This window comes from Alosa pseudoharengus, unplaced genomic scaffold (genome assembly GCF_046254945.1).
Source record: "Alosa pseudoharengus isolate Yale_2024_CS ecotype anadromous, Long Island Sound unplaced genomic scaffold, YU_APseudo_1.1 YU_APseudo_1.1_scf_3, whole genome shotgun sequence".
Lineage (NCBI taxonomy): Eukaryota > Metazoa > Chordata > Actinopteri > Clupeiformes > Clupeidae > Alosa > Alosa pseudoharengus.
Window position 1 is genome coordinate 14,222,322 of NW_027468718.1, and position 23,531 is coordinate 14,245,852.

Below are 23,531 nucleotides of genomic sequence, written 5' to 3' on the forward strand. Positions count from 1 at the left end.
ATTCCAATGAACTAGTTTCAAATTTAGTTGCTCATCTACCACATCAAAATAATGAAAGGGGGAAAAAAAATCTACAATGATCAGAACCTGAGATTGACCACTACAGGACACCGTCCATATAGAGCTACGTCCGCCCACTGTTCATGTGATTAGCTAGTAGCCCGTAAGTTTATGCAAGGCTATGCATGTTTCTGAATTCAATCATTGGATTTGAGACAGCGACTGACTGAAAATGAGTAATGCTACGGGATCCAAAACTATCACAATTGTTGGAAGGTAAGTGGTCATAATTATCAATCTTCAGTGGATACAATGAATGAACCATGAATGAATGTGTTAAGGTTGTGTGGAGTGGAGAAGTGGAGTGGAGTGGAGTTAGGGTGCTAGATTTTGCTGTCAACAATTTGAACTTCGAGCTTAGAGTTCACTCAAACGAGTCCAAATAAAGTATTGCCACTCGGAATGAGTTTTATACGTTTCTTTGTTTATATTTTCTGTGTAGTCTGTATTTTTACACTAACAGATCAGCTGACTGATCAACAGAGCGCTTTTGAATGGGAATTGCTATTCAAGCACCTGCTGCAGTTCCACAGAAACGATTTTCAGTGCACAACTACTGTGCATGCTTGCTTGTACTGGCCTGTCAATGGGAGTTATTTTCCATAGAGGAAAGCGGATGTTCCACATCTCTGTTAGAGGCCATGCTTTCCTCTTGTGAGAGGAGTCAGCAAAATATTCTGTGCTTCACAAAGATGATGTCTGTATGCATGATTGCATGTAAGTGTGTATAAAACAGATTTGAAGAACCTTGTGAAATCATCCTTTGTGCCATTTATTTTGTCATTGCTTAGAGTGATTGCTTTGTTGAATTAAATTGTGTACTCTTTGCTGTTAAACTATCTTCTCCAGTGGGCTGATTGGACGGTCCTGGGCCATGGTGTTCATCAGTGGGGGGTACAAGGTGAAAATCTATGACAACCAACCTGGTCAGGCAACCAAAGCCATCACAGAGATCAGGTCAGTGCAAAATAAGCAAAATATTAATTGATCCTCTTAATGTTAGTAGTGAGAGCATGTAGAGACCATGTGAGCAGGTATAGGCTTGCTTTGTCATGGATTAATTATTGACTCCACATTACAACTATTGTTACTGACTGTTCTAATAGGACTTAAAACATCTGTCCATGATTCTGATGAGAGGTTGTTGATATTTTAGCTCAAGAGCCAATCAAATTTTAGCAATGTATACATTGGTGGGACATTGTTTATGAATCGGTCCAAGCTGCTACTGTTTACAAGTTAGTGCCCTGTACAGAAACACAATACTTTTTGGCTGTATACACACAGAGCGTGCAACAATCTCCTGGGCCTCTGGCTTTATACAGGCCTAGGGCCCGGGGTACCAATCCCACTGGTTAGAGTCTCTGTCACTTTGGATAGGAGTGTCTGTTCATACCAGTCACTTTGCTTTACTTTACTATAGCCTAATTTTACTCATTGGAAGTAGAATGGAACGGTTGGCAATACATTTATGATGCTGACAAAGTTTGTTATGTGGGGAAAGCACAGTTGTTTACTAGACTTGTTGATTCACCCTCTTGGACCACTAAGCTCAAAGGGGTCACAGCATGACTCTACTCCTGCCTTTTGTATGTTGAGTGCATACATACTGAGCGTGCAGCTCTCTATGACAAAAAGTGACAACTTTCTTTTTTTCTTTTGGTCCTGAGCCTCTGGCTTTATACAGGCCTAGGGCCCCAGGTTACCAAACCCACTATTGTGAGTCTCTGTCACTTTGGATAAAAGTGTCTGTTAATACCAGTCACTTTACTTTACTATAGCCTAATTTTACTCAGTTATTGTAATGGTAGTCGGTAGAATGTTGGCAATACTTTTATGATGCTGACAAAGTTTGTTATATGGGGAAATCACAGTTGTTCACTAGACTTCTTGATCCACTCCCCTGGACCAGTAAGCTCAAAGTGCAGATATTTAGACTACATGTCTGCCTTTATGTAAGGCCAGGGGTGGGCTCCTCTAAAATCTCTGTGGAATAAGATGCATGGTCAGATTGATCACAGACCTACGGAAAACAGATTGTTATTGTAAATGGCTTGTGTCAAACTCACCCCTTATGTGTTCCAAAGATAAGGAGGTAGATGAGATAGATAGATAGATAGATAGATAGATAGATAGATAGATACTTTATTGATCCCCAGGGGAAATTCAAGGTCTCAGTAGCATACAGACAACACACACACATTCACTAACAGCAGAAAAAGTAATTAAAAGTATATAATATAAAAACACAACTAAGCAATAAGGACAGTAGAAGATAAAGAATATACTAAAATACAAATTATACTAACTAACACCAGAGACTTTCTAATGTGGAGACACAGCACTCAAAAAATAGTCCATAGAAATGCATGGGGCTAGTTTGTCACGCCAATATGGCCGTTGTCTACACATAGCCCACCCCTTCCTCGGCAAAACGTCGACATGTGAATACATTGAGCCAATCGTGGTGTGATGTGAATACATTGAGCCAATCATATGGTGTGTTGTGAAGACATCGTGCCAATCATGTGTTGTGATCTCGCCGCTGGAGCAAGATTGATGTCGTGAAGCCTTGCGCACGCGAATTTCTGCCGAAATGGATGCCCGACGAGTGTCCAAAAAGCGTTGTCATATGGCCGCCGAGTGGAGGGACTTGCCTAAAAGGACTTTGCTAACACTCAATTCTAAAAACAGTATCCACGTAGTGGTGATTAATCAATCAAGAGGCGCTTGCAATGACTGAGGCAGGGACTGAGCCTGTGATTCTCTGTGCATAGTGCGGTAAGGTAAGGTGCTCTGTGTGAGTGAGTGTCACGGTGGTAGTGCAATGGTGATAGTGGTCATGGTGATAGTGCAAATGAGTAAGTCCAACAGTGCAACAGTGCAAGAATGAGTCTATATATCTATAACTATTTTAAGAAAAGGTATGAGTGTGGCCACAGTTCGGCTGTGGCATGGAGGGAGGGGTTATGCATATGTGCTAATGTGCTAATATAGCACGCAAACAGTGAGGCAGAAAGACAGTGGTAAAAAGTGGCTAGTGGACAGACAGTATCCAAACATGGAGGGGGTGAAGAGGCAGACAGACTATGCAGAGAAGTCTGTCTCTCCTCTTCCCTTAAGTGAAGCATTGAACAGTTCAATGGCCCTGGGGACAAATGACTTCCTCAGTCTGTCTGTTGTGCAAGGCAGTGAGCGAAGTCTCCAGCTGATCAGGCTCTTCTGCTTAACAATAGTGCTGTGGAGTGGGTGATACTCATTGTCCAAGATGTTGATCAGTTTTTCAGGGTCCTTTTGTCAGATATTGAAGTGATGCACTCCAGCCCGCTTTCCTTACCAGCCTGTCAAGTCGCCCCGCATCCTTCTTCTTTGTGCTTCCTCCCCAGCATACCACTGCATCGTAGAGGACGCTGGCAACAACAGACTGGTAGAACATCCTGAGGAGCTTGCGGCACACATTAAAGGACCGTAGCCTCCTCAGGAAGTACAGCCTGCTCTGCCCTTTCTTGTAGAGTGCATCAGTGTTGGCTGACCAGTCCAGTTTATTGTCCTTTAGTGCTATTTAGTGGCTTGAATATGATCAGCTGAGAGGTGAATATGGAGCCACTACGCACTCAAATGGAAGACATGTATGTTCACTTAGGAACTGAATGCGTTGGGTTAATTCAACCTTCTGAAAAGACTTCAGGGGAATTATAATTTCCCTATTCTCATCACCCAGCTCAGGCTAGCCTGAGAATGAGACTTTTTTTTTCCCAGTGTAATGTCCCTTGGCTGTCAGTAGGGGGAGTTGTAGCCTATAGCCAGGGCGGAATTCAGTGCAGTAACCAAATATGCAAAAACAAATCCATCAGTTTTCATCCCATTGTTCAAAAGTGAGGTCTGTTCTTGTGGTCTTAGAATAGGCCTATACATTTAGAAGTTCGTAGTTTTATTTGTTTTCAGTTTTAAATCGAATTTGGACTCAAAAATGTGTGTTGTGACTCTGGGGAGCAAACCCAACCAGAATCCAAACTATTTGTACCCAGAAGTGTTCTCTCATTACCTACCTTTAAAGACAGATTAGTCTTGAAAAAGTCACACAGCGCTACTCTCCCCACCCACAACCTTTTTACAATTCATGATGTGTTGACTGAAGTGTTGATGAGGTGACTTTTTTACTTCAGGTTTTACAGTTCAGTGGATAGGGGCCCTTTGACATGTGAAGTGCTCTTAGGGAGACTGCCATTTTAAGAGTGTGTATTTTGTTAAGCGTGTCGAGTTATTGGTTGTGGATGTGTACATAATGTGTACAGTAAGTTTTACTATGGCAAATTTTGAATTTGATTTCTTAGTTGCCCATATATGTATTTGTTTCATTCATATCTTTATGACAATGTATCATCTTTTGTCTCTTGATCATATAATTTCCAGGTAGAAGAAACCTATTGGTCAGGTAAACTTTGGCATAGGTATGAATAATGTTGGCCTTAACTGTGTGTGTGTGTGTCTGTGTCTGTGTCTGTGTCTGTGTCTGTGTCTGTGTCTGTGTCTGTGTCTGTGTCTGTGTCTGTGTCTGTGCGTGCGTGCGTGCGTGCGTGTGTGTGCGTGTGCGTGTGTGTGCGTGTGTGTGTGTGTGTGTTGAGTGCAGAAAGCAGCTGGAGGAGCTTCAGCAGGCCCACATGCTGAGGGGCAGCCTGGGTGTGTCCGAGCAGCTGGCCCTGCTCAGCAGCCACGATGACCTCCAGCAGGCACTAGAGGGTGCCTTCTTTGTCCAGGTCAGGGGTCTCCAGACTTTTTTCCTCCGAGAGCTACTTTGAAAAAATGGACATGGCCGAGAGCTTTTATGTTAGTGGTAGCATGCCATATATATTCACATAGCTGATCTCCACCCAAAACCGCTGAATAAGAGTTTGCTTTAAAAGTATGCTTTCAACTCATTTACTTTCTCTCTTTGGTAGACTGTGAATTTGATTTAATTGGAATTTTAACATGTTTCCCAAGTGACTGGGTTTTTGAACATCTTCCTCAAACATTTTGGAGAGCTACTTAGAAACAGGTTGTACCTGTTGGAGACCCATGGTCCAGTTACACTACATCCCCCAGTGGACTCACTTTGTGGTCAACAAAATCTGTCGTCCTGGGTCAGACGGTTGTCTCTCTGCAAAAAATCGTCATCAAACTTGTTCATCAAACTATTCATTTTTTTTTTTTTTTTTCAATTTCATTTTCATCAATTTTATTTGTTTTAGTGTGACCGCATTAATTGCCCCGTGTAGAATTTGCTTTCATACATACACTAGACGACTGAGGAACATGGTGTTCAGAAAACAATTTATACTTCACTAATTATTAAATATGTGGCAAACCAGTCTAGTGTGCTTTAGTCACGCCACACTCCACCCTACCAGACAGTAGGACTACAGTAGGGTGTGGGGGTAACTAGGAAGAAAGAACATTCCATTTCCCTTCAATGACCCCCTTTTCCCGGGCATGTCCCCGAATCCTTCCCTGTGGAAGTTTCATCGTGAGCCTGGTACCGACTGTTACGCGTCATTTAATTAATCATTACAATGTATTGAACCGCCGTATGGATGATCAATGTCAGGCTCTGTGTACGTGTGTGTGTACATGAGGATGAGAGGGGGAAGGAAACCTGTGATGTCACACACTGCCTTTATGTTCTCTGTTGAAGAGTAACCACTGCTGTTCAGTTTTGATATTACTAACAGGTGTGTCAGTAATGTCAGCTTTGTCTATTCATCCTAACGTCACAGTCCATTAGAGCATTTTCACTCTACATTGATTTGAATGTCTCCCTCCCAACCAGTAATCAGTTTCTTTACGTAATAGATAATTACAGGAGAGGTGTGTAAGCATCTGAAGACACAGGATGCAATGTGAAATATTTTTATTGTTTTGTTATGGAGCTTTGTGTTCCTCGGCCTGTTCTGTTTCTGCTTTTCCGTCTCTGTCTTTGACAAACACACACAGACACACACACACAGGGTGAAATATCTGCTATTTCTTAAGAAGTTGGAAAACTGGATCTTTACAGTATCTGCCCCATTTTATTCACCTCTTATAGTAAATGTAAATATGTTTAATTTTTTGATTTTAAGAATTCACTTCAGGCACATTGGCATTGCTTGCATTCTTATTCCACGTGATTCCACGTGTTGAACAGTGACATTTTTCTGTTCCACTGAGAATCAAGACAGAAGTAATACTAGTATTACAAGTTAGAATGCATCTTATCCAGCCGGTTTATGTCTTTCAGATGGGTTTGTCACAATTCAGTGACAGAGAGAGAGAGTGATTCTCTCTTTGTTTTGTGGAGATATGGTACAGTGTTACTCAATCTGAATTAATAGAACCCATGACTCAGATGTCATCTTTACACGATTTCCCTGTAATGCTTACTAGACAAATGTTGTCCATTGTTTTCCGTTGTGGTATGGAAATAGGAAACTTGGTATCCTGTTGTGATCTAAACCAGAAGAATAAGAACAACTCATGACTAGTAAAGAACTATTACTTAACCACAGAAATATTTAGAAATCCTTCAGTCATATCATATTAATGAGAATATTTCATCTTCAAGGTGTGAGAAAAGGATCTTGAATGAACAATTGGGCCAAAACGGCAAAATATTTTATTTTAAAGCCAGCTGTTGATTATTATCCTCTGTATTCACATACAGATTTCAGTCTACATAATAAGGTTCTTAGTGCTGCTGTAGAACTGGACTGTATAATCATGTTTAGATGGTATTCATAAATATTCAAGTCATATTGACCTGTGTGTGTGTTTATATCTTTGCCACTAACAGGAGTCAGTGTTTGAGGAGTTGGAGGCCAAGAAAAGTGTGTTCCAGGCGGTGGAGTCCCACGTTGGAGAGGATGTGATCCTCAGCAGCTCCACATCTTGCCTGATGCCCAGTAACGTGTTCTCAGGACTCCAGAACCGATCCCGCTGCATCATATCCCATCCAGTCAGTACCGCTCTCACATCCACAAACCTCTGACTGGTGCACTCTATGGGGCCTGTATGTATATGTATGTATGTATGTATGTATGTACAGTTAAGAACAAAATGATTCATACCCCTGGCAAATATTGATTTAATGATTTAATTTTCTCTTGACCAATATGTCTGTTCTGACTGAAAATGACACTGTCACATGCCAAAATGTTGCAAGACTATGTGGGAGAGACATGGAATCAAAAAAAGAAGCGTTTTCATCTTCTTCATCTGTCCAAAATGATTCATACCCTTTTTAAATAATCAATAGAAACCACTTTATTTGCATTCACAGCTCTCAAAATGGTTCATTTAATACCTATCAAGCCTCCTCATGTCTCCACAATGATTTTAGACTGTACCATTTTAAGAGCAATCCGGGTTTTGAGTCAGGAACAATTATTTGCCATCTCTCTAGCCTTGTTCTTACTTTTTTTGACGGATTGAGGTCTGGACTCTGGCTCTGACACTCTAAAATGTTGATATTGTTCTCTGTTAACCATTTCTTACCTTGTTTGGCTGTATGTTTTGGATCATTATGTGGTTTAATGGTCCAATGCTGCCTATTGGGGCAGGTCTCTCGGCAGCCTGCCTGATCTTGTGAATAATTTTGGACACGCCATTATTCATAAAAATGTTAAAAGACAAAAACACTTTTTTCGATTCCATGCTTCTACCACATTGTCTTACAACCTTTTTTCATGTGGCAAATCATTTTCAGTCAGAACAAACATATCAGTCAAGAGAATATCAACTTTAAATCAATATTTGCCAGGGGTATGAATCATTTTGTCTTAACTGTATGTATGTATTGTATGCAGTGCATAGACATCAGGTTTTAGTTTAAATAGTTTATTTATTTATTTATTTATTTATTTATTTATTGTAAACACACAGATAGACATTCAACAAGAATGACACACCTGTCTAGTGCTCTTTATGTGCCTTTATGAACTCTATGTGCTAGATTAATCGACATGGATTAAGCCTAATCCTAGACTGAAACCGCCTTTTCAGTGGAAATCTTTCATTGACGTTCTCTTCAAGTCTAGGCCTAGGCTTCATCCATGTCTAAGAAACCAGCCATATGGGTTCACGTAGTTGAGTTGTATGCATTACAGAGACAGAGGTGTATGGATGTTTAATTTTTTATCACATGTAAATGTTGAACTTTTAAATGTTGAATGCAAATGAGATGTTAATGTGCCTTACTTTTGACTAGAAAGTCATCACAGTATCTGAGATGTGTAAGATTCCCATTGTCACTCTAGTAGGGCAATGTCTTAAAATATTATATATATGGTTCGCATAATCCTTTTTCCTTGTTTCTGGACTTGCGTAGAGCTGTGCACAGGTCCAGATTAGGAACGCCATGTTGCTTAAATCTGGTTGGACTTTGTCCCTCGCCTCTCAATTTTAAACGTCCGAAATTCCAGTCTTATCACATGAGCTAGTAAGAGAAACTCCGTCACTTCAGAGTCAGATGGACCCACAACCTTCCTTTTACCTTGGTTATGTGAATGTTTAATCACCCACACATTCCGCAAGGCAGACTGGCCCACGTTGTGGTCAAGCTGGACAACTCATCACTGCTGACAGAGGAATGTCCTGATAACAACTTAACAACTTAAACTGCTTAGATCTTTAGTTCGCCTCAGCGAGTTTATAAGATAAACCCTGTGTGGCAAAGATCTAAAATTGTATTTAACGATGCCATCCATCTGTACCCACTGTTTACAGATCTTTAGTTTTGTCTCTAAACTTACCATCCATCTCCCAAGACAAATTCAGTCAGTGGCATAGATCTAAATTCATGTTACATTCATTCATTCATTCATTCAGTTATGTAATACATTAATTCACTGCCACTCTATCTAGATTCACTGTTCACTAACCCTGCCCTTTAGTTATACTCTTGGCCATACAATTGTCTCTCAATGCACACCCAGTGAAAGGCTTTATTAGGTGAGGGAGTAGTGGTGCTTAACAGTCTGTGTCCCCCGCAGGTGAACCCGCCCTACTACGTGCGTCTGGTGGAGCTGGTGCCTCACCCAGACACAGTGCCGGCTGTGATGGAGGCGGCCCACGCCCTCATGACCAGTGTGGGCCAGGCTCCCGTCCGGCTGCGGAAGGAGATCGAAGGCTTCGCCCTGAACCGCGTGCAGTACGCCATCATCGCAGAGTCCTGGAGGCTGGTCAAGGTGGGTCTAATCCGTCGGGTTAATGTGTGTCCCCACAGGTAAACGTGTGTGAGTATGAGTGCCATTGAGATTGTAAGATTAGACCGCTCCATCACACACACACACACACACACACACACACACACACACACACACACACACACAATTACTTAACATACAAAAGCCACCATTCCTTGACATTGACAAGTCCCTCTATTGTAAGAGTCCTCCTATCACAACTCACTATTCTAGAGCACAATGTGTACACATATAAACAGAAACTGTATCTCCCCCTCAGACATTTTGTTGGGTCGCACAAGCGGTAAGAGGCTTCGTCACTCAGTCACAGTTGGCAGAGACTGGCATTAATGGCAGCAATCTTCGGCTTATGCCAATCTTGTGCCGTCTTCCCTATCGCTAAACAAAGCAAGTCAGAGGACAATAAAGACGGAGAGAGAGACCTCGCGCACAGTGAACCCTCTGTCTTTGTTGGGACTCACAATTACTGTATCCTTTCATGGTGATTGAGACCCCGGCGACTACTGAATATCTTTTCACCGTGTACCTTTTATACCTACTCTGTCCCATTCCTCGCACAAGATTAGCACTGAACACTTCCTTCACGAGTCACACTGAGCGTTTTGTCCTCGCCTGAGTTACAGTGTATCAGATACGCTCCGAACACTGAGAGAGGTGATCCGTTCTTCCTGGCCCGGCCCCGGCTGGCGTCTGTGCTTACACAGACAAAGAAGCGAGTCAGGAGGAGAGTCGCTGTTGCCATGGCAGCACGCTCTGAACCAGAAATGGTGGATATTTCTGCAAGGCAGCAAAGGGAGAGGCAGGTATTTGTGGCTAATTAACACATTTTTGCTCATATGTCAATTCAAATTGACAAATGCTTAGCCTTGCTCAGCATCATGAAATCATTGGGGTTCGGGTTCAAATTGTTGTGCAAGAATGAGTTCCTGACTCCTGGCACTCTATCATTCAGGGGTTAGTAATTGAGACTGAACTTCTGTTTCCTGGGTGTCACCACTGGTTTGATGGGAGTGTATGTATGAACCCTGTGACCAGGGATTCACTCCAGTGACCTGAGGGGGAGGAGGGAGGCAGTAACAATCGGCCATTCTGGGGCAATAAAGGGAGCATGCAGCACCTTTTACCCAAGGCCACCCCAAGGCCTGACTATCTCAAGAAGTGTGTCCATGTAGACACAGAGCCACACACAGACATACCTTGTGTTTTTCCAAAGTGCCTTAGCCTTGCATGAGCCTTGCATAATGCCCTACCCTTGCAAAGCATAAAAAAGGGCTTACGTGTAAATGGGATGGCATTTTAGAGGCACAACTGCCTGGGCCCTCAAAGTACACAATCAGTAAAGATGGCTAGAAAATATATATATATTTTTTTTTTTATCATTTTCCGTGTCCTGCCGCCTACTTGCTCTTGCACAACGCACTTAATCTGATATTTTGGGAGATATTTGTTTTGATAAACCTCTGCATTCAGAACATTATATGCTTCATCTGCACATGAAGCAAGTCCATTGCCACCATCCTGGAGGATACAGTAGCACTTTTGTTTTGGCTATTTTTAAATTCAGCTGGATCCGCTCAGCTCTAAGATGAGCCTGCAGAAAGAGAGATGATTTTCTTAATCATTCATTTTGAGTTATCATGCAGACCCTGTCATTCACTTGGAGGATGTCTGCCTGCCATGACAATGCAGCGTTCTGTAACTTGGAAGCATAAAACATAATCATCTCCATTCTAGAGTTCACATTCCTCTGTTGCCATAGACAGGTGGTGGTTGCAGTGAGGTATGTAATTGCAGGGCTTATGTTTGGTAAGGGGTGGAGGAGGGACTTATTCACGTGTCACTCTTCTTTAATACCGTCTCCTCATCTCCATCTTGAACTCTCACCTATTAGGTGTGACTGAAAGGGAGGATTAATCTAGGTTGATCCAGTTCAGCTTGCTTAATTTTTACTATTTATGCAACACCCCTCAATCACGTCAAACACACACACACACACACACACACACACACAGAGAGAGAGGCGTACAGACATACATACAGTGCTTCTGCAGGGTCTTACAAAGTCTAAAATGTAGTAATATGTCATTTAGAACTTAAAAAGTCTTAAATGTATTAAAATGTATTTAACAGTATAGTGTTAATGTTCATTTAACTATAATGCAGTGCCCGTTGTGCCAGTGCCAAACATGCTATTCCTGTAGAAAACCTGTAGCCCAATTACCGTATTTTCCGGACTATAAGTCGCTCCTGAATATAAGTCGCATCAGTCAAAAAATGCATCATGAGCAGAAAAAAAACATATATAAGTCGCATCAGACTGTAAGTCGCATTTATTTAGAAATGTATTTCACAAAATCCAAAACCAAAAACAGAGACTATGTAACTGGATTATTGAGGCCAAAAAGATTCATGTTAATGAAGACGAAGGAGTGAAGGCAGCCAAGAGGAGGGCAGGAAGGTAATTGCAATGGAGCTCTCCCCCATCTGTCACTCCATCTTCTGGGAATCCTACAGGACAGCAACGATACCCACTCTCTGGAAGACATCAACCATCACACCTGCATGGTCGGACTGGGAACAAAATTCGGCCCTGGCAATTTTCTCCTGGACCGGCCCACTACTGGACCGACGACTACTATATAAGTCGCATCAGACTGTAAGTCGCATTTATTTAGAAATGTATTTCACAAAATCCAAAACCAAAAACAGAGACTATGTAACTGGATTATTGAGGCCAAAAAGATTCATGTTAATGAAGACGAAGGAGTGAAGGCAGCCAAGAGGAGGGCAGGAAGGTAATTGCAATGGAGCTCTCCCCCATCTGTCACTCCATCTTCTGGGAATCCTACAGGACAGCAACGATACCCACTCTCTGGAAGACATCAACCATCACACCTGCATGGTCGGACTGGGAACAAAATTCGGCCCTGGCAATTTTCTCCTGGACCGGCCCACTACTGGACCGACGACAACCCCCCCCCCCCCCAACCACACACACAATTAATTTCAAATACGTTCAGTTGTGAAGACCAATACCCTATTTTGAATGACAAAACAGCTTTGGCGTGTGTAACAGCTTAGAATGGCTTACAATGTACAAACCAACATATTTGGGGACAAGAGGACTATGGCTCCAGGCATCCCAAAGTGCTTGGAGGAGAATGCACTGAAGTTCTTGAATTGTCAAGGACCAGTTGGGGCAGTTTCATGTATCTGTTGCTGAGATAGTTTCGATCGTCAAAAGGTCAGAATTGCTAAGAATCTTGTAGGGGCTGTTTTTAGAAATTGTCTGTGCTGTGCAGGGTGAGACAAGGTACTCATGTTTTGCATGATATCTCAGCACCCAAAGTTGTTATAAATCCATAGTAGTACATATATTATCATCTAATGTTGTGATAGACCTTTGTATGAACGTGTGGAAGGTCTAGGTTGGCCTGTAGCCAATCTCTCCCTCTCTTCCTTTCTACATCCTTCTAGTCTTAGTCTAAGTCCAAGTCTGACAAACATTGCAGTTTAGTTACTTTTGAATGCTTTAAACAAAGGAAGAATTTGGCGCCAAAACAAGCCCACTTGGTTGGTTCTCCACTTGGCATCAGACACACCTACTCACACCCACTTCACACCTATCTGAATAGCATGAGGAGAGATATCTTATATATCAGAAATATCACTTATAGAATGTTCCAAACATTCTCACAATCAAATCATTACAATCCTTGTACTGAGACTATCACAATGATACTGAACACGAATACATTTACATTTACATTTCATGAAACATGGATACATTATATCAAGGTAACATCCTTTGTCCTGTGTACCTGATAGCCCTTAGCACCAGTACCTTAGCATTTCATTGGGGGAGGGGAGGGTGTCTTTGTTTTAAACCAAGGGCCACATGGCAATTAAATTATTATTAATTTTAACCGTAAAATTATTGCTATCAATTCCCCCTTTTCAAGTCTGAATGACTTGAATTGTAACATAAGATTCCATAAACATGAGCATTCTTGAACAATTTTACCTTTTTTTTTTTTATAAAGTCCATAATCAGTCCATAATCAATGTAAGTACAGTATGTGCGTGAGCAAGGATAGCGTGACAAGAAAAAAAAAATGCAGCGTTCAGCATACACCCCTTCTTGTGTTTCTCTTCCGTTGAAGAAGGGTCCTCTTATGAAACTTGAATGTGTCTGCATTGTTTCAGTGTAAGTGTATGCGAGTGCAAAGGGTGTGCATGGCAGGCCGCGTTCGGCGTACACCCTTGTGTCAGTCCAAATATGTCCACATGTATTGCGGGCAGTGAACAATGTGCCATGAGTGTTATTGATGATGCGGGAGTGCGAGGCTGCTTTCGGCACCCCCTTTCGTTGCTTTCAGTCAGTCCAGTTTTGTTGCTTCCAGAGTCATGGCAGTTGGTTCTGCCACAGGTTCCGTTGGACCTGTGGTTCCTGAGTCTCGTCCCGTCTCGACCAATGACATGGCCTAGCACCCACTGCTGCTGCTCTGGGCTGTACCTGAGCCCAGGGCAGAGTTGTCTGGTCCATCAATCTCGTCCAGTGGCATGGCCTGGTCTCCACTGCTGCTGCTCTGGGCTGTACCTGGCGTGGTAGCTGAGCCTGGTTGGTGGAGCCATCCGCCACCTTGAAAGGATCTTCTGAGATGTTTGCTTAGTGGTCGTCGAAGACAAAGGCATGTCACACCTCCCTTTGTCCCTTCTGGCATGAAAGGAACCTGGAGAGACTGGAGAGTGGTTTCACAACAACTTGGAGAGACATTAGCATGAGTGTAAACAGAGTCGAGCAGTGTCTTGTGAATGCAGTCAACAAAAGTATGCTAATGTATTCAGTTTCTCAATTGGAGACAGTCACACCTATGGGTCTTCTAACATAGCAGGGCTATGTATCTCCAAACAGAGACATTTGCATCGGATCAACAGCAAATAAAACAAATTAGTGAATAGGTTTGCATCTATTGGCAAAAGGTCAATATAAAGAAAATAAATAAACGTTTGGTTTAGTTTAGATGTTTAAAAAGAAAAAGCATTTAAAAATGACCATTTGAGCAATAAAACCAGTAAACTTAGAGAAGAAAGTATTTCAAGTCAATACCATCTATCTCCCCCTTTTTATAGTTTCTTAACTATAACAAATTCTGATCCCAATATGAATGAAGGAAAAAAGAAAACAAAACTAAAACAAATAAAAAGTAATTTCAAACATAACGAACTCAAGTTGTGGGTATGAATCCACTCAATTGAACATTTGCCCACATCAAACAAGGCGTAAACATGTAGCAAACATTTCCCATTGGCATACAAGCAAAAATAAAAATATGTCTTAACATGTTAAACCCCAAAAGGTGTCCCTAAAAAAAATAAAAGAAAGAAAAATGGTTGAAATCAACAATGGTCTCCCATTAACACTCCTCATAGGTTCATATCTCCCCAGTGAAGTTCCTTTGTGTCCATGGGGGAGAGGTTGGGGGGTTGGGTACAGATAACAAATATGTGAAAACTTTTGACCCAAGAGACAAAGAGAGTGTCATTTCAACATTAAACAGTTCAGATAATCTTGTTTCATAGTTGGGTGAAACTTAAAGGCAAGAAAAGCATAAAAATTGAAGATTTAAAAGAATGAAAGACAAAATAAATGTTGTTTCTAAAGAAAAAAAAATATGAATCAGTAGATCAGACTTAAAATAAATTGTATCTCATCAAGTAGGCCTAAAACATCTTAAACAACAATCCATTTCAGCTGGGAAATAAAAGTTACAGGAAAAGAAAAAAATACTTGATACATAAAATAAAGGTATTGAAGTCCTTGATCCTGATAAAATTATAAACTTGCAACAATTCCTCACCCATACATTTCAAAACAGAAGGACTTGAAACAAAAAATGGAAACAAACACATATTATATAAAAAAATAAAAAATCACACACACAGGGCCGGCCCACACGCGCATTCATTCATACTGGACACACAAGGACACACACAGCTCCATGAAGCTGGTGGACAACTTAAACGGGCTGCAGGAAGATTTTCCTGCTTAAAAAAACAAAAGAAGTTTAGTCAAGCCTTTTCATCATGTACTCATGTTAGCTCATAGACAAAGACATCTAGACGCCCCTAGAGGCAGCTAGTTAGCTCAGGCGTACTTAAAAGAGGCCTAACCATGCTCTCTTGAGCTTATGCTGTTTGAGCTTATGCTGTTTGCACACTTGAAAAAGGTTATTACGACATGAATCCTGGATTCATCATCTATCAGTCTATTAATACTTGAGTGTAGATGTAAAACAAAACAACACATCTACTTAAAAACAAAACAAGACTAGTGTTAGCTTAACACTTTGGATTCTAGCCGCTCATACGCTCTTGGTGATAAAAACAAAAACAGCAGCGCCAAGTTCTGTCTAATATTCTGTTTGGTAATGAAGGAATGAAATGTTCTGCAAACAAAATGGGCTGTAAACTACGTAGCTTTTTGGGACCTGGCCAACGTTCCCGTTACCGCGAAAAATAGGTTGCACACTTAAAGCGATGGTTCGGAGTAATTTCACCCTAGGGTCCTTTGCACCATGACCCCGAGCCAAACACCCTCCCAGGACCTTTTTTCCCTTGGTCGAGCCCTGGTCGAGTAGCGCTGTCAGAAACGAATGACGTTCTGCAGTCGTGATGGAACCAACTTTTATCTCGTAAATTACCCCACTAATAATGCCCTGAATGGTACGAAACTTCTGCAGTAGTACAACTATGACCTTTAGTCCAATAACGAGGCATTAGAAAGTTTGTAAGTGCACCAGGAGTTTATTTAAATAAGACTTGCCTGATTATCTGCTATACCACTGCGTCGAAGTTTCTTCCCTGATTTGGGAAAAGCCAGTAAAAGTCCTTGCAGGACAAGATATGGATTAATTCGTCTTGTGCGACGTTTTGCCAAAATCGGGGAATCACAAGTTTGTGTCCACTATTAAATTACGTTTTTGCCAAAATGTTGCCAAAATCGGGGAATCACAAGTTTGTGTCCACTATTAAATTACGGTTTTGCCAAAAATGTCTTTACTCACTCAGAATGCCTTCTCCAATATCTAAATCCCTCGTTCCAAACTGTGGTTAGCAGGAACCGCCCGGATTTACAGATATTCCTTCGTTCATCACCAAAGAAGAAATGCAGATAAAAAGCGTCCTTACCTGGGAGCTGTCACCAGAGCGATGAGAAAAAAAAAACTGCGGCATCTCAGAATCAGCGACAAAAGTATATTATCTCGGTGGAACCTCCATGAAAGTAATTGTGGTGAATAATTACTTAATATTAATCTTAGACTGGCAAACTTCAGGAAAAACTTAGGAATCAAGTTTATTCTGTTACAAGCAGAGAGGGTACAAAAAAATGGTCTATGATGTAGCCTAGGCCTGGATGTAGCCTAGGCCAATCTCTCCCTCTCTTCCGTTCTACATCCTTCTAGTCTTAGTCTAAATCCAAGTCTGACAAACATTGCAGTTTAGTTACTTTTGAATGCTTTAAACAAAGGAAGAATTTGGCGCCAAAACAAGCCCACTTGGTTGGTTCTCCACTTGGCATCAGACACACCGGTAACGCTTTAGAATAACATGTGCTTATTAGGTATTAACAGTGCATAATAAGCAGTTAACAATTCATTACTAACAGTTAGTTAACTGTTGTTATCCTTTAATACCATTAACTAACTGTTAACATGCAGCTTGTAAGTGATAATAAGCAGCCTTTTAAGTTACTTATAAGCATATTTGTTAACAGTTGTAAGTGTTAACAAGCAGCTTGTTAATGCTTGTTAATGATGTATAAGACAAAGAGGTGGATAACTAATACGCTTATAAGACCTTTCTTACCTATTTGTAGTAAATTTTGCAGCCCCCCAATCTAAAGCGAGGACAATGTAGCCTAAAGTTCCACAAGCCCAACCTTCTATCTCTCTATCTAGCTTGGTTTAGCTGTGAGAAATACACCTTCAAAATTGTTGCAGTGAGCAGGAATCGAACCCCGGTCTCCCGCGTCAAAGAGTGCATCGCTACTTATTGAGCTACACTACTGTTCCTAATTGGCTGATGGAAAATATTCTGATGTTCTATATCATACTATAGCTATGCTTTTTACAAATATGTTTCTGATGGAAAAGTGGTGTTTAATTTCCATAATCTTTGTTCAGTGAACGCATAAAACAGTTTGTCAGCAGTCTAAAGATATGCCAGCTTTGTATATAGTTTGGTTACCTAGCAACCGAGGCTTAAAGACGATAAGTGGGTGCGTTCAAAGCTCTGGTTTAAAGTTGCAAACATAGGCGAACGTTCGTGATCGATTTGAAACATGTTTCAGTTTGCCTTGAACAGAGGCGAACATTCGTGGTCTGTTTCTGCATTAATTAAACACCACTTTTCCATCAGAAACATATTTGTAAAAAGCATAGCTAGTGTGATATAGCACTTCGGAATATAGAATCAAAATAAACAATTTCATCAGGTGCACAAGAAAAGTAGTGTAGCTCAATAAGTAGCGATGCACTCTTTGATGCAGGAGACCGGGGTACGATTCCTGCTCACTGCAACCATTTTAAAGGTGCATTTCTCACAGCTAAACCAAGCTGTATAGAGAGATAGAAGGTTGGGCTTGTGGAACTATAGGCTACATGGTCCTCGCTTTAGATTGGGGGGCTGCAAAATTTACTACAAATAGGTAAGAAAGGTCTTATAAGCGAATTAGTTATCCACCTTTTTGTCTTATACACCATTAACAAGCATTAACAAGCTGCTTGTTAACACTTACAACTGTTAACAAATATGCTTGTAAGTAACCTAAAAGGCTGCTTATTAACACTTACAAGCTGCATGTTAACAGTTAGTTAATGTTATTAAAGGATAACAACAGTTAACTAACTGTTAGTAATGAATTGTTAACTGCTTATTATGCACTGTTAATACCTAATAAGCACATGTTATTCTAAAGCGTTACCGACACACCTACTCACACCCACTTCACACCTATCTGAATAGCATGAGGAGAGATATCTTATATATCAGAAATATCACTTATAGAATGTTCCAAACATTCTCACAATCAAATCATTACAATCCTTGTACTGAGACTATCACAATGATACCGAACATGAATACATTTACATTTCATGACACATGGATACATTATATCAAAGTAACATCCTTTGTCCTGTGTACCTGATAGCCCTTAGCACCAGTACCTTAGCATTTCATTGGGGGAGGGGAGGGTGTCTTTGTTTTAAACCAAGAAGGGCCACATGGCAAATAAATTATTATTAATTTTAACTGTAAAATTATTGCTTTCACTGGGCACACACACACACAAGCCCACCGATACCAAAATCCCTCCCTGATTCCCCCCCATAAATAACGAACACACAGTATCATGCTGTAGTAACACTTCATAAACTGAACCCAAACGTTTAGATTTGGACCTATAGGTTATTATAATCACAATAACACGGGGGTCCGGGGGGGTCTCTCCGGGTTTTTTTTATTTTTTTTTAAATTATGGTTGCTAATCACACCATTTGAGAGGGACAGGATTCAGGGATAGGCTACTAAAGACAGGCTCATCTTCTGTCTGTCTCACGTCATGTTACCCCATGCATTAAATACGTCACTGCTTGACTAAATGAAAAATATAGGCTACTGAACATGCATGGAGATCGTCATCGTTGACAGAAATTACGATTTGTGCCAACATGTTGTAGAAACACAACCACAGCCTTTAGGCCTATTTGGTGCAAATCTTCTCCTTTTACTTTGGTTATAGTCAGCGATTCACATTAACTGTAGGCTATCACCACAAGTGTATACGTTTTTGTGTGCCGTCATCACATTTTGCAAAATTAGGCTACCTTCGTTACTAACCTACCAGTTGATGCTTTTTACGTGCATCGACTCGCGATTGATTGTGCATCTAATGTAACACTCGGTGGAGAGACTTCCACTTTCCATGTTTCACTTTCACTGTCGAAAACCCAGGAAATCTCCCTTATTTTCAAAGCTCAATGTTGACAGCTATGGGCAACACTGGTTGTGAGCAAGATCCAAGGGGGCAGGCGAACGTTCGGAGAGCATAGACACTATGGCGGATCTGAGGCTAAATAGTAGACCAGTTCACCTAGCCATCCCCATTGAACCCCATTCAATTTTGGCGCCACTTTGACATCAAATAACATTACAGCTGAAGTGTTTTAAGCCTTTATATGAACTTTTTCTATTTTTGGAGTAATACAACATTGTGTGATTGGCATCATAACCTCGTAACTGACTTACCGGCTGAGTAATAAACTTTTTTCCGAAATCAATGCTAAAGTGATGTAATAAGCATACAACCAGAGCGGGTGAAAAAGCGTCGCACAGGAGCAAAATAACCGTATTTTCTGGATAAGAATGAAAGCATCGGAGCACAACATTTCAGAGAAGTTTTGATAGATTGACAGTAGCCTAGGCTATGAATGTGGCGAGTGCTGTTTATATTAAATCACATTTATCTACGAACAACTAGGACATTTAGAACAGTAATGTAGACATGGTGGTAACGAAGTAAGTGGCTACATACCCAATCTCTCGGTGCAGCTATCACAAGAGTTACACGAGTCAGACTACGTGCCTACGTTACATTTACGTCCCCTGAGCCTGCACAGAAAGCCTCATCGACCAACAGGAAACGGTTGAAATTTGCTTCACCCGCCTCGATTGACGTCTATGTGATGACTCTGTCCATATCTTTTACTGTCTATGGCAAGATCTAACGCCCTCCTCCGCCCGCGTACATCGGAACTAGCTCCCGGTTAGCATTAATAATCGTTTACTACTTAAACTGCAACGACAATCAAAAAATCCAGTGGAAACTAGATGGCAGAACTGTGTAGGCCAATCGGCCCACCAGCTTTTTCTAGTTTGCAGGGGCGCAGGAGATATTTTGAAAGTGAGGGGGACCAAATTGTGAACACAAACCCATAGTGAAATCAGATTTCCAGATATCGGATCGCCACCTCTGGCCCACTTTCGACCATCATATTTTAATATAACTTGCCAGAATATTAAGATAATACCATTGATTGTTTTCAAAATATTATTTGATTAAAATTGTCAAAACTGTGAGATGAGCACAATGCCAGATCTGCCCTGAGACCAGCTTCTTGCTATGTGCTATGTGCAATTCTACTAATTTTTTTAGATTGATTTAACACTACTTGGGCCAATGGTAGAATACTCTAAAAGCAACATGATGTTGATATTTTATGAAGCCATGAATTAATCATCATGCCTATGATCCAAACATACACTACATGATCAAATAGCCTAGTTAGGCCTACAGTACCTAAATTGTCTGGTATAAACCAAATCAACTCTCCACTATGTGTCTGCAGTTAATATTTATGCAATGTTAGAACATATTGGCTTAACAAGTTACCAGTCTAGAATAGGGCTGGGATAAACGATTATTTTTTAAACGATTAATCTAGCGATTATTTTTTCGATGCATCGATTAATCTAGCGATTCATTTTTTCAGTCCGATTCGATTTCGATTCGATTATCGATGATCTCCCAATTAATTCACTAATAGCAACTTATACATGTTTATTTACATATATGAATGAAAAAACATAAATTCTTTAACATTGTAATAAATGTTTATTGCTCTTAAGATTCCAAAATAAAAGACTATACAAGTGCAAAGTAATGCATTCTTAGTCAGAAGTAGCATTCAATAAAGTTCAGTAGTGTATGCCCAATTGAGTGCCATTTTAAGACGTTCGTGTGGGAATCCTTAACACAGTTAAAAGGCGGCTGATGTGTGGATGCAATTCATAACGTAGTTTCAAATAACGGTTCGTACTTCTCATTTGGACAAGCACTTTTGAGTCTTGGAAAACACTTTTCCATTTACATCGGGATTTTGCAAACATTCAGAGTCAATAAAATGAGCCTGAGTAACGAATACAAGCAGCTGCAAGTAAGCATGCTAAACTTGACATCCAAACAGTATTCTAACGTTAGCTTTGAAATACTGCTTGATTGCATACTGTAACTTAAATTAGTTTAGTCTCCTCAATGTACTGTGTTGTGATAAGACCTTATCAGAGTTTACCTTAACTTTAATGCTGTAGTTTTGAACAAATTTGCGCAGCATGGTCACGATGCTAAGCGGATTTAATAGCAATTTAGCCCACTGTGTTCTATGCAGTGCTTCTATGTGGCAACAACAATCCTTCAACAATCGTGAATAATTTGTTAAATCACATGCAGAGGAGGAGCAGCGGGTTCGTTACGAGAGAGAGCGGGCGGGGCGAGGAAAGGCTGTGTGAGTAAAAAGTGCAGCTCAATGAAATTATCTTATTTTTTATTTAAATAGTAGGACTACAATATAGAACATCAATGTGTGGTGGCCGGTTTTGATTTCGTGGTGCCCAGCCACAGATTAGTCAACGTATTGAAAACACTGAAGGTGTAAAATTAAAAATATTTAGCAGCACATGTTATGCTTGACGAATCGACGCTCATATTTTGCGTCGACGTATTTTTTGCGTCGACGTCATCGATTACGTCGACGCGTTGTCCCAGCCCTAGTCTAGAACACACAGAAAATTGCAACAGAAAGTTGCCTTTATAATCAACTATTTGTTCCAACAGCATTTAAACAAAGCATTTATAAAATTGAAAAAAAAATATATTACATAAGAAGTAAAATAAAATACTGTTACTGTAGTAACTGTACCACATTATCCCAAGCTTCAAAGAGCTCCCCATGTCTGTGACAGCCAGACGTGACACCGCTAAATTCTCAGCTTGTTTATGCCCCACAATGAACGCGTAAGAAAGGCCCATCACTCTGGGGTGTGGTCGCCTACTCTCTGGGATTTATGCACCAAGGTAACTGAAGTATCCAATTTGTGTCTTGAAATTATGTTTGAAATAAATGTCTTAGAACAAAAACTTTGGGTAGGCCTATATACTTGTATTTTATAGTTAGGCTAGTGAAAACGAGTTGATCATTAGGCTAGTTGAGTTTGTTATCAATAAACATAACAGCTAATGTCATGTTGAGCAGGAGATAGGCTACCATAAATCCTCAAATTATGCCCGGGATTGATTCTATTTATAGCCGGACACAGGGCTCGAATTATCTTTTTGTCTTTAAGGGGGTCTCTCTATCTCATAAAAAGTTGACACACCCCGCGCATAGCCTAACAAGGCGATACAATGAAATAGCCTAGGCGCAAGTGGCGCTTTTGCGCAGTACAGTATATGCGCACGGTAGGCCTAGGCTTTACCTTGACACAGGCATACAACAGACATAGATTTTTCATAGAAATTGATTACTTTTAATTAATTTCAACATATTATTGATTATAATAGTCCATATCTCATTTCAATTTCACAATACAAAGAAATAGACTGTGTTCTAGTAGGCTAATGTGTTGAACTGTGGAAAATTAATAGACGAACAATTTTGGAGTTTGCACTGAGATATTGTCGGGTAGCCATTGAATATTCCGACATCAGAGATTGCTAACAGGTGTTTCAAAATAGCTGGGAACTTTCCGGAGCTCTGAATGGCAGAGGATAGCTAGATCGATCATCAGACAACACAATCATTGTAGGCTGCATTATGGGCCATAATGTATGGCTTTGTCAATCAACATAGAATAGGTAAAGCGCAAGTTCAACAGCAAACAGGACTTTTCAGCACGTATCAAACCACGTAGGCTAGCCCAATGAACGCCTATGCAAATAGACAAAACACTCACATCAAAGCAGGGTGACTTCTTCAGATTTGCGAGTGCTGTCAAATCGATAAGGTTTGCTCATATAGTCTAGTGGTGTGTAGGCCTGTCACGATAACAAATTTTGCTTGACGATAAATTGTCTCAGAAATTATTGCGATAAGCGATAATATTGTCGTTCTGAGAATTTTCCTCGGGAAGAGGAAGACGGCCCACTTGTTGTGTTTTTTTTCCCCAACTGGGAAAACTGCAGCGGATGGTTGTGTTTTAGATGCATATGCATGTTTGTTGTGTTGCCGCTTTTAATTGCGACTGTTTTCCAACAAATGCGACACACCGACTCGCACACGTTCAGTGGTTCACCACGGGCATTCGGTTTAAATCCGAAATGCTCCCACACTGCAGCTGTCGCGTTTCGCTTAACCAATTCCATCTTTTTTGTCTCTGCCTATTCGAACTCGCAACTAGCTTTCTCTCTGC

General features: G+C 40.7%; 1 protein-coding gene across 1 annotated transcript in view; it reads left to right on the top strand.

Moving 5' to 3' along the window:
* Positions 1-153: 153 nt before the first annotated feature.
* cryl1 (crystallin, lambda 1) overlaps positions 154-23,531 on the top strand; it is a 46,059-nt gene continuing 22,681 nt past the window's right edge. The window contains exons 1-5 of the mRNA XM_076262538.1: positions 154-276; positions 910-1,017; positions 4,691-4,817; positions 6,872-7,033; positions 9,069-9,263. Coding sequence (XP_076118653.1) covers positions 233-276; positions 910-1,017; positions 4,691-4,817; positions 6,872-7,033; positions 9,069-9,263 — 636 coding nt within the window. The 5' untranslated portion in view covers positions 154-232. The remainder of the gene's footprint in view (positions 277-909; positions 1,018-4,690; positions 4,818-6,871; positions 7,034-9,068; positions 9,264-23,531) is intronic.